This window comes from Triticum dicoccoides, chromosome 5A (genome assembly GCF_002162155.2).
Source record: "Triticum dicoccoides isolate Atlit2015 ecotype Zavitan chromosome 5A, WEW_v2.0, whole genome shotgun sequence".
Taxonomy (NCBI): Eukaryota; Viridiplantae; Streptophyta; class Magnoliopsida; order Poales; family Poaceae; genus Triticum; species Triticum dicoccoides.
This window is the reverse complement of record NC_041388.1, coordinates 466,090,816-466,102,308: the sequence shown is the minus strand read 5'-3', so window position 1 is coordinate 466,102,308 and position 11,493 is coordinate 466,090,816. Positions and strand designations below refer to the sequence as shown.

Sequence of the window (11,493 nt, the reverse complement as noted above, 5' to 3'; positions counted from 1 at the left end):
TTTTCAAATGTCATGAAATATAGAGTCAACATATTATAACAAAAATAAACCTTATGAAAATATTGTAACTTAGTTTGTGTATATAAGTGAAGCTCTTATTCACAATGCTCATCATTAAACCATCTCAACATTGATGAATAAATTTTAATTATTTTAAAACTACATAATACCACATTTAAATAAGCAAACATGCAACATGTCATTTGACACAAATTCATCACCAAATCAGAGGTCATATTAAAATAAAAATATTAACACAATTATTCTCATTTATTGGAACAATTATTTTTATTTATTTCAAACTAGCACGATCATCTCTTGTGATGCAGATTTTATACACAAAAAAATCATTGTCTACGCTATACTCTCCAATCAATTAAAAGTAAAATTAGAGACATAAACACTATAATAATTTTGAACATGTGATTTCAGTATTTTGAACATGCTTAAATAAGCAAACATGCAGTAAGTCCTTGCAAATTCCACATTTCTAAACATGGCTAATGATGTTTGTCGAGAAATCTCAAAAATGTGACCTTTTGTCTCAATCAGGCTCAAACAGACCTAACTATTCATGAGCACACAGCTATAGTAGAAACCGCACCAAACCACCATAAATGGTATTCAACACAGCCAGCACACCGAGTACTACCGAGTTTATATTTTGAAGCAAACAGCCAGCACCCATACAATACAGTAAGACTTTTCATCAAGCAGGCTGTGAAAAACTGAGCTTGCTAGAATGGAATTTTCGGCACACAGATCTACCAATCAGTTTCTGTAAATGTACACTGATCTACTACCTCTACAGATGAGAGCATCAATAGACTGTTAGCTGAGCAATGCGGGCAATCTCTACTTTCTTCTCCTGCTCCTACACATGAGAGCTGTCCATAAACTGTTAGCGGCAATCAATCCTGACATTCTAACCATCCATCAGCTCTTACTTTCTTCTCTTGCCCCTGTAGCTACTAAGCGACGACAGCCCCCCTGCAAACACCGACATTTCCGAGGGAGGGGGCGATGACGGTCGAATCATCGATGGGAGTGGCGAAAAGCAGCCCACATCGCCATCCGGAAGGTCAAGATCGTATAACTCATCAGCGAAGACTGCAAAGTTCGAACCAGTGCTTCTTTTCTGAAGGAGGCCAGGATCACTGGCTCTCAAGTCTAGTGCTATGTCCCTGGGTTCCAGCAGTAGTCCTAGTCCAGGCTCCAGCACCACGTTATCGATCTCTGTCAGTGATTTCAATTGGCGTCCCAGTGAAGCAATGGTCTTCTGGCACTCTGCAAGCTTCCCAGCTGCATTAGCAAGCTCCTTCTCCTATAACAAAGATCATGATTCATATTCAGACATAGAATATTGATTCTCTTAATTTATATGCATTCAGGTTAACAGGTGTGATGTTTGAGCTGCAACAACTTTAGTGGCGCAATGCTAAAGAATCCTCTTTCTACTCTGGATCGATAATCGACAAAACACAAGTTCATAAATGTTATCAGAGCCGCAATCACCAGATTCAGTATAAAGATAAATTTACCTGCTTGGTCTTTAGGTCTCCATTTGAGTTTGCAAGCCTCCAGAGCTTCGCGTCCCGAATATCCCTTGACAACTGAGCCTCCAGCTTTCGGCATTTCTGTTCATAATCTTCTGACAGCAACCTTTCCTGCACAACCTCCCCTTGGAGGAAGCTCACCATGTTCGTCAGTTTCACAACATCGGCCTTTGATGCTTCAAGTTGATGCTCTATTGCCGTTCTTTGTGACTGCACAGACTCTTCCTTGGCAGTGAACTCCGCTGCTGACAACATCTGTTCCTGCAGTTTTGCTTCAAACAATTCAACCTTCTCCTTAAGCTTCCAGGCATCCTGATGTGCAGACTCAACCTCTGACTCCAACACCCTTTTTATGGCCTCTAGAGCTTCTAGCTGCAGCTGGAGCTCGTCAGAGAACTCCTTTTCCTTTACCACTTCATGCTCAAGCGCTGTCACCATATCACGCAGTTTCACAACTTCAGAGTTGACTAACTGGAGTTCTGCCTCCAATGATTCTTTAACAGACTCCACAGAAAGAGATTTCTCTGCTTCTGCCAATTTTTCATGCAATGCCTTCTCTTTTTCAATTACCTCATTTTCTAGCGCTTTAATGACATCACGCAGTTTCGCTACCTCACTATTTGCTGAACATAGCTGTCCCTCCAATGATTCCTTAACAGCTTCAGAATGAGTTCTCTCTGCTTCAATCTTCATGTCTAGCTGTGATGTCAGTTCTTCATGCACTGTCCTCTCCTTTTCTATCTCACTCTCTAATGCTTCGATAATGCCACGCAGTTTCTCTACTTCGGTGTTTGCGGAACAAAGCTGTGCCTCCAATGGTTCTTTAACAGCCTCAACAGCTGCTTCAATCTTCAGCAATGATTGTGTCATGAGTTCGTCGTGCAGTGCCTTCTCTTCTTCTACCTGATTCTCTAGTGATTTAATGATGCCATGCAGTTTTTGCACTTCCGCATTTGCAGAATACAGCTGTCTCTCCAACAATTCTTTAGCATTGCATGCAGCATCTGATTTTTCTTTGTGCTGCACAGAAAGAGCAGTCTCGGTTTCAATCCTCTCTTCCAATGATGCCACAGTCACCCGAAGCTCTGCGGCTTCGGCTGACACCAGTTCTAACTGTGACTCAAATTCCTTCTTTTCTGCATTTTCTCCCAATGAAGCAACAATCGCATGTAGCTCCTCAGCTTCTACAGATTTGGACTCCAGTTGAAACTCCAAAGCCTTTTTCTCCGAGTCCAATCGGTCCACATCTCCCAGAGCAGCATATTTAGAGTCATTTGCCAAATCCAATTGCATTTGCATTTCAACCAGCCTGTTCCTTGCCGCCACTAGTGCGTCACAGGAGATGTCAAGCTGATTTCTAGCCTCTATCAGAGCTATCTCAAGCTCCTTCTTATAGCTTTCAACCACTTCAACCCTCGAATGCAAATCTGCAACATGACGCCGCAATTCTTCATTTTCAATTTTAGAAGAGCTGTTTCTCGTCACAGCCTTGTCGGAATCTGTCTCCATATCAAAGGTAGAGCTTGTCTGGTCTGATTCAGGCAATGCAGCCAACCTTTCCATCTCAAGGAAATCATCCATTAGGTCGATCTCAACAGGACTATTCACAATATTTGTTGCACTAGCCTTCGCATTCCTGAACTGATCAAGCTCTGTAATCAGAGCAGATGCCCACGAGTCAGAATTTCTCAATTCACTATCAACAGCAACCATACATTCTGCACTGTCAGAGTGGCTGTCAGTTAGTGATTCTGCGCTTGGCGGAGGTCTAGAATCATTGACCAATGCTGTTTTCTGAGCTAGATAATGTAACCTGCGGCATTCTGCCTCAACCCTAGCAATCTTTTTTATACTTTCCAGGTGCTGCTTGCTGGCTGTCTCTGCTGCTTGATTGCTCAAGTCTTTTTCCAGTGAGAGTATCTTCAGATCCTTGGACTGTACAAGGAGCTTGGCCTTGAGATCCAAGTTCTCTTTCTCGATTGTCTGAAGCTTCTCTTGTAGATCAGGCTGTGCAGACACGGTGGATGCTTCTGATTTGGTTGCTGCCAGCTGCTTCTTCAGCTCAGCAATATGGTTTTGCAGCTTGGAGTTCTCAGACTCCAACTCCTGGGACTTCTTGGTAAGTGCATCACGTATTATCTCCTCTTGTTCTTCCCTTACCAGGCGCAGCTGCCTCACGCATTCCTTGAGGGCCTTGTCTAGGTGGCTGACTTGACCCTCGAGATAGTCATTTCTATGGGAAGCAGCTTCAAGCAGCTTCTTGATGGCAGTAGCTTCAACTTCAGCTTGTTCCCAACCTACATAAAGCATCAACGAAATGGTTGTGAACATTACTACATAGAATAATAAAGCTGAAAGTATCTTCCCCTTCTCTCTTGCAGAAATGAAGCTGAACATTACTTGCAGAAATACAATCCATCAACAAATTAAAATTTAAGCTAATAAATCAAATATCAACAAAGAACTAGCCATGGACAGGGGTGTGTGGAAGTTAGCTATCCACGTGCCAGAACCATGACTTGGTTTTGAGATCTTATGGGTTTCAACACTAGCCTACCCCAACTTATTTGGAACTTAAAGGCTTTGTTGTTGTTGTGGAAATTATAGGATGGCTATTTGTGTTGTTCTGTTGTACTGATCTGACCCTCATATGGGGTATATATAGAAAGTACAAGTACATGGGAGGGGAATTCAGAACAAGGAAAATTGGCCCCTCACTCCCGACCCCCTCGCGCCGCCACCCAGGGCAACGCCGGGGGGACCAACTCCTTCACGCCGCCAGCCCTCCCGCGAAGCAGATCCCTGCCACCGCTGCCGTCGGCACTGGCCGCGCCCAACGCCAAAAGGGCTAGGGCAGAAGGTTTGCGCCGGATCTCCCAGGAGGCGGCTGGGGCGCCTCGTGCGGGGTGTCCTCGCGCGGCAGCCACAGCGGCGTCCTGGCTGTGCGGCGGCAGCCGGCGAACCCATGGCTGGCAAGGTGCTCCGGTGGGATCCTCCGCTATGCGATGGGCGGCGGCGGTGGCGGCCTCTGAGAGTGCGCCAGACCGGTGTGACCTAGTCCCGGTATTGTGGCTGGGCTAGGGCATCCGGCTTTAGATGTTAGGCTTTGGTGTGATGTCTGTTTGGTATTAGGCTCGGACATTCGGCACCCCTTCATCAAGGGGATAGGAGTAGCGACAGGTGTTGCCAAGATGGTGGCTTCAGGCTTAGTGATGTATTACTTTGTAAGGTCATTGTAAATAATTAATAAAATGGCTGCATGCATCGCCCAGATGCAGAGGCCGGGGGTATATCCTCCTTTTCTAAAAAAAAAGAAGTACATGGGAGGGAGAGAGACTTGGAGTAGAGGGCAAGTCGTACATGATTTAAACCGATTCTATCTCTAAGTCCTAATCTCTAACTTAAACATAATTATACTTCTAGCAGTTGTTGTAAATGAAATATGGGACTCCCTTTGACAGAATATATAATTTTCTACTATGGAGCCCGCAAAGGGGTTAGATACTGCTGTACGAACAGCAGATGCTGGATACGTTATGCGTAAACTTATTGAAGTTGTTCAACATTTTATTGTGCGTATAAGAGATTGTGGTACTATCCGAGGTATTTCTGCGAGTCCTCCACCAGAGTTGTTGAATATCAACAACTTATTACACAAATCCCATTTTTTAGAGCGAGTAGAAGGAGTAGGTTTTATTAGCGGAGAAGAAACAGCAAATTGGGGCTTATCAGGACTGATGTTATGAGCTTCTGAACAAAGAAAAATTGTCACTATTATATTATAAAGGATGAGATTAATTTGTAAGTGCCTTTTCTTATTCTAGGTAACAGAATTCCGTTGGTCTAATTTAGGACTTCCCCATTTATTTTATTTTACCTAATACTATCTACACCCCAGGGGCTAATACAGAAACAGTACAGTCCTTTCCTTTTTCTGATTATAGAGTATATAAATGCACAAGAACAAATGAGGAAATCATTCGATTCCCTTCAAGCTTACCTGCAACAGCCTCTTCTGTGACTTTAGTATGCTGCTTAACCAGATCCTCTTTATCACTAATAGCCAAAAGGGCAGCAGCAAGTTTTTCATTCAAACTCTTCATGGTCTCCTTGGTCTCTTCATCTCCATTTGATGATAGGTATGATTCTAGTGACTGACCATGTTGTGGAGAAAAATCATTTAAATTAACTCGTGATGCTAGCTTCTCATTCGACAATTTTGGTACTCCAATTTCTTGGGTCTCGTCATGCCTAACCCTCGAAGAGACTTTGGGTGATTGACCATGATGTGCTGAAGCATTGTTTGAGACAGGCCTCAGAACCTCCTGCTTAAACAGGAGCAGAAAATTTAAATGCTTAAATAACCTTTTCTCACAAAAATGAAAATATGTGTAAAAGACGTGTGCAGAGTTAGTAATAGATGCCATCTGCACATACTCCCTCCGGTCCTTTTTAGTCTACATATAAGTTTTGTCCGAAGTCAAAGTATCTCTACTTTGACCAAACTTATAGAAAAATGTATCAACATTCACAATGTCAAATCAATAATTTTGATTCATTATGAAATGTAGTTTCATAAAATATATATGTATATGGTATTGTAGATATTGATTTTTTTTAAATATAAATTTGATCAAATTTTGCAAACTTTGACTTGACACAAATCTAATACGAGGAGTAAAAAGGACCAGAGGGAGTACATCACATGAAAAAGTACCCCGCCTGTTTGTAAATAGATGACATTTAAACATTGACACGCTCTTCAATATGGATGTTCAACCATTAGTTTTTGTAGGAGCATGCTAATAGAAAATCATGAATGTATTAGTAGGACAAACCAAACGGTACTATTTTCACCTTACCAATCCAAATATATCTGTATCTACTAGTAGTAGTCAAAGTTAGAATAGTTTGACTGCACGAATTTTAGGAAGTCAATTATTCACCAAAGGCGGAAGGAAACATACGACTATTGCAGAACTTAATAACTTTGAAAAAATAGAAGTGAGGTATAAATTTCAAAAGCAATACCTAGTACCATGTTTTAGTAACTTTTTGAGCATCAACAGAAATCAAGTTTTTGTTCAAATTAATGAACTAGATGATAAAATCCGGAGAAGACCTGATCTATGTATTACAAAATTGTAAGCATACTGTATTCACATCATCAATCAAGTCCTTCTGGTAGCTACCAGAGCTATTTTCTTTAACCATCTATGCGAAACCATTTTTTCTTGAAAACGAACGACCTATGTTCTTCAGGCTTTTGATTGAATTTGTTTGCCAATCATTCAGAGTAGCCTATGCCCTATAGTTGTTGCGAGGTCTGAGGACTAGGGAAGCATCACTTAAACGTTTAAGTCCTTTGCAAGGTACTGCTGATATTCAACTATTAGGAAATACACTTGTTTCATCGAAAATCAAGAACAGACTTTACCAGTATTAGCGAACATTCAGAAATTGCTAAAATCCTCTTATGGATAGACATAGAGCCTAAAGTATCATAGTTGTGGCCAACGTTTACGAGTCGACGAGTCGATGAGTCGTTCGAAGGTTGAGACTCATAGACTAATCGTGACTAGTCTAGACTACTGCTGGACTAGTCGACATGGTACTGTAGTTCACAACTGCAGTAGTCAATTACCAAAACCTAGTATTAATATGTAATAGTATATACTATAGGAAGTGCATTGGAGCGCCAATTTGTCCTGCAGATTAGGCCAGTAAGCATATTTCCATGTTGGGCCTTGCTCCTAGTTGGCTTCTTGCAGGATCCTTCCATGGATCATATTGCTCATTGGCCTGAGCTGCAGCTGCTGAAACAATACTTGAGATATTTCCGGCGTAGACATTGCACTTCAGACCTAAGGATCTTGAAACTGAAGCAAACAAAACGAAATAAGGAAGAGGGCAGGGGGTAAAAATCGAATCGAAGAAGGGAAGAAGAGAAGGGAGAAATTACTTTGCTAGTATGCTTGCTTGCTTACTGCAACCTGAGGGACGAGCGGATCCAGTAGCCAGAAGGCAGCAGAGGGAGGGAGACCGTAGGGACAGATCTAGGGAGAGCAGAAGCAGTGGAGGGAGAGGGCCAGAGCAGAGGAGTGCAGATCCATGGAGAGCAGAAGCAATGAAGGGAAAGGGGCAGGGTGGCTGGCTCACTTATCCCCTCCCAATCCCTAAAAAAAAATTGAGTCGAACGACTCAAGGTGCACGACTAGTCTAGTCTAGTCTACGACTAGTCCTTCGACTCCTCGACTCGGCGAACTAGTCTACACGAGATTTCTAGTCGACACCCAGAATGCGACTCATAGACTAGTCTAGCGACTAGTCTCGACTAGTCCCTCGACTCGTAATCAATGGTTGTGGCTCAACAAGTAAATCTTACACAACTGGAACTAATCTTACACTTGATAGGTTGAAAGCTGTTGGCCTTTCTCTATCACAAGATTTCCCACTAATGGGCAATGGCAATGTACTCAACAAACATTAGCATCTGAACACCTGTCCTACTTAATCAGATCAAACTATGAGTTTGTATGCTTTATCAATCTGTCCAAGGCAGAAAGCCTATAAATTCTTTATTAAAGTGAAGTTCAGAACTTTCCGAATACTAGAATTCATTGCCCAAACCTCGAGAAAGAGCCACATTCAACAAAACGGCTCCCCATGATAAGAATGTGTTAACTACCCTACACTCATGCCGAGGTGAAAAGATTTGCAGGATACAAAATGAAGGCATGTGGGTAGAACCTGATCGCCCGAGCAGCACTGAGGATGCGATGACACGGGCACAGAGATATCGCTTGCCCCAGGACTATTATCCGAAGGCTTGCGCCTCCAGAGCCAACCCGTGCGGTCCATAACCATCAACTATCCGAAAGATGGAAAAAGTGGTTCTCCTTTCTCAGCTACCACCAGCATATGCAGGTTTGATCAATCAACATTGGCACAGGAAGCGATGCAGAAAGATCTCCTCATGCAGTGCTGCGCTGAAGATGACTAATCTGTATCAAACAGCAGCCAGTTGAAAATTGCTAGTATCAGTGATCACTCGTTTATGATACCAACCGGCAGGTAGAAAAAGATGCAGCTCCCAGTTAATGACACCAACCAGGAACTGTGGTCACGATTGACACGAACTAATTTTGCAACGACTGAGACCAAGCAGGAACTAGGTTGGATTCAGAAAAAAAAACAGTGACCGGCGAAATTTGTTTGTTGGCAAAGCTCAAGAGTCAAAAGTGGGCAAGACCAATACTGACCGACACAAAGTCCCAACTATGCCTGTCCAGGAATTCCAACTAAGAACAGCCGACCCGAAAAAAGAGATTGCTCTTCTGCCTTGACATCAGGAGAAGAAGGTGCGAGCAAAATAGTAGCAAAAAAGCTGCAATGCGTCACTCCAAAAGTTGTAGCCACCGACTGCTCTCAACTCCCCCAAATAGAATAGAAAGACACGAGGAATAAATATGAAATTTTTTTCTTCTTCGAGCAACCAAGGGAATGATAATCCTTGGGCAAAGAACAAGAGGCACAATCCCTAAATCCCCAATTCCTCCTCGCCAATCACCTAAACCTAAACCTAAGCCCCGCGCGTAAATATGCTGAAACCCCCAAATCCAGACCTAACTTGAAGAGAAACCGGCAAAGACCAGCCCTGGGGAAGCGGGGAAAGAAGAAAAGCAGAGCAGCTAGAGAAATTTCATGGCGGACACCAAGAAGGACGAGTCCCGGTCCCGGAGAGTAAGGCGGGAGGGAATGGGCTGCATTAATACCTGCTATTTAAGCATCACACGGAGCAATGCCCCCGCATCGAGTGCAAGAACTCCGTGAACACAACACTCCACTTCTTCTTCTTCAATGCTTCTCTCTTTATTCTCTCTCTCTCTCACTAGGATTATATTCTCTCTCTCTAGGATACTGGATGGGTGTGCAGGCTGCGCTAGGAACGGAAAGCGAGAAGCGTCAGCTCACGCAGTCGCACAGACGGACGCAGATCGGGGCGAGAGAAGACGAGCCGAAAAGCGGAGTGGGGAAAAAGGGAGCGGGAGGGGAGCTGGCGAGGAGGTGGCCATGGGCGTCGGCATTGCTGCTGCAACAGCTTGGCCACCACCACCACCGCCTCATGCAGCTTTGGCCATGTGAGATGTCATGGTCCTATACTATAGTACGAGTACTTTCCAGTTCCCAAGTGAAGGAATGCATCGGAGGAAGAAATAAATGCTCGCAGCCGCAGCAAGAATCCAAAGCGGCTCTTTCCCATTCCCGCAACTAAAATAAATGCAGCGAGCGGGAACCCGAGGCGCACACTCACCCGCACCGCATCAATGGTGGTCGCCGCCGGCCGGCGTTGCCTCGCTCCTTCCTTCCTTCCCGCCCGGGCAGCTCGAATCGCCGACGCTCCGCGGTCCTCTCTCTGTCTGTCGTAGTATACTACTAGGACTACCTTGTAGCCTTCGTGAGTGCTTTTGTTGACTGGCATGGGTGGTGGTGGTGGTGGTTAGTGTTACTTGCCGCTGGGGACGGAGAGCGAGATTGCAGCAGCGGATTAGGGTTCTTGGCGTAGCCCAGTTTAGTTTAGTTTATTAGTTTAGCGTGAGGCGTGATTCGGTTTGGATTCTCCCGGGCGATGTGGGGGTTGTCGTACGCCTGACGACGCGCGGTTTGTGTCTTGCCCCCGCCTTTTCCTCGGCTCGCCCCGCGCGTCCTTGGCTCGTGTACCGGGTGGGGGTCCAGCGGTCTTGCCCGACCGACTCCGGAGGCCACGGGCCCCGCCAGCCAGACGGCATGGGGATACTCTGCCGCTTGTACGGCGGTGGAAACCGGACTCCGAACGGGGGCCACTTCCGGACCCCGGACGCTCATTTTGGCCGCTTTTCATCCATTTGAGTTGGTTCGTGCCTTCAGCTATGTTTGGGTCGGCTGCTTAGAGCAACTTCAATGGAGCGATTTAAACGGACGGCGCATTTGTCCATTTTTTGTCCGTTTGGGTCGGCCGTCTGCCCACCGTCCGCCCAGTTTTATATTTGGGTCGGCAATGCGCCCAACGCGCCGACCTATTTCATGTTCGCATTTAACTTTTAAATAAAAAAGGCCCGCGGCCGATCATGCCAGCGGCCATGTCTCATGCTGGCACCATGCCAGCGCCCGCATACAATGCCGGCTTCAGAAAACACCACAGTTCATGCTGGCGCACTTGCCAGCCAGCCGGCACACATGTCAGCACACAAAAAATGGTGGGACTTGAGTTCGACCACGCCATCACGGCTCCTGTGGTCATGTCGGCACACCTGCCGGCATACAACAAAGATGGCCCCTCGACGCCATAGATCACTCGCCATCGAACTTGAGCATGTTGGCATGCATCTTCTCGAATCACGGCCTCTTCCTTGGCGACAAGGCGTTGAGATCCACCTTCATGATCTCCACCCCGGTCATCATGCTTGCAAGAGCCACTTCTTTCGCCTTTGTCTTGGTGTTGGCGGCCTCGATCTCTAGCATCTTGACTTGCTTCTCCGCCTCGAACTCGAACATCTTGGCTTGCTTCTCGGCGTCAAGATCAAGCCTCCTCCTTTGGATCTCCATGAAAGCATCCATTTGCTCCGCCTTGAAACGCCGACAAGCCGGTGCTGGCCGCGGCGACGGCGGCTTGGACGAGGCTGTGCTGGCTAGGGTTTACCCCAAGCATGTAGAGCGTCTCCCTCGTTGCCGCGGCGACGCGGGCGTTGGTGAACTCCTGCTGCGCGGCGGCGGCGGCCTGCGCAGCGGCCTCATCCCTCGAGTCTGCGGCGTACCTCCGGCCCTTCCTCTTGGCCGACTCCCTTGCCCGTTGTTCGGGCATCAGCGCCTTCTTCGGCTTGGTCGCCGCGGCGGTCTTGCGCGGGGCACGAGGCTTGCCTTTCCCGGAGGGGGCGACTGCGCCGGACGAGGCGAGGGA

The 11,493-nt window shown here is 45.8% G+C and overlaps 1 protein-coding gene across 2 annotated transcripts; it reads right to left on the bottom strand.

Annotated features, from left to right (window-relative positions):
• Positions 1-591: 591 nt before the first annotated feature.
• On the bottom strand, positions 592-10,126 carry LOC119302297 (filament-like plant protein 1). 2 transcript variants are annotated; one of them, XM_037579334.1, is made up of 5 exons: positions 9,871-10,126; positions 8,307-8,560; positions 5,557-5,881; positions 1,542-3,853; positions 592-1,324 (listed from the first exon to the last, which is right to left on the bottom strand). In XM_037579334.1, the coding sequence occupies exons 2-5, from the start codon at positions 8,421-8,423 to the stop codon at positions 944-946; spliced, it is 3,135 nt and encodes a 1,044-aa protein (XP_037435231.1). In that variant the 5' UTR covers positions 8,424-8,560; positions 9,871-10,126; the 3' UTR covers positions 592-943. The 2 variants fall into 2 exon arrangements, with proteins under 2 accessions (XP_037435231.1, XP_037435230.1); XM_037579333.1 differs by lacking the exon at positions 9,871-10,126 and adding an exon at positions 9,332-9,704.
• Between the last annotated feature and the right edge of the window lie 1,367 nt (positions 10,127-11,493).

Excerpts from the sequence above, each read along its gene's own strand:
- LOC119302297 (XM_037579334.1), bottom strand. The coding sequence starts at position 8,423 with ATGGTTATGGACCGCACGGGTTGGCTCTGGAGGCGCAAGCCTTCGGAT. Across the intron at positions 5,882-8,306 it reads AGTGCTGCTCGGGCGATCAG|GAGGTTCTGAGGCCTGTCTC; the intron begins GTTCTACCCACA and ends CTGTTTAAGCAG. Across the intron at positions 3,854-5,556 it reads CACAGAAGAGGCTGTTGCAG|GTTGGGAACAAGCTGAAGTT; the intron begins GTAAGCTTGAAG and ends TGCTTTATGTAG.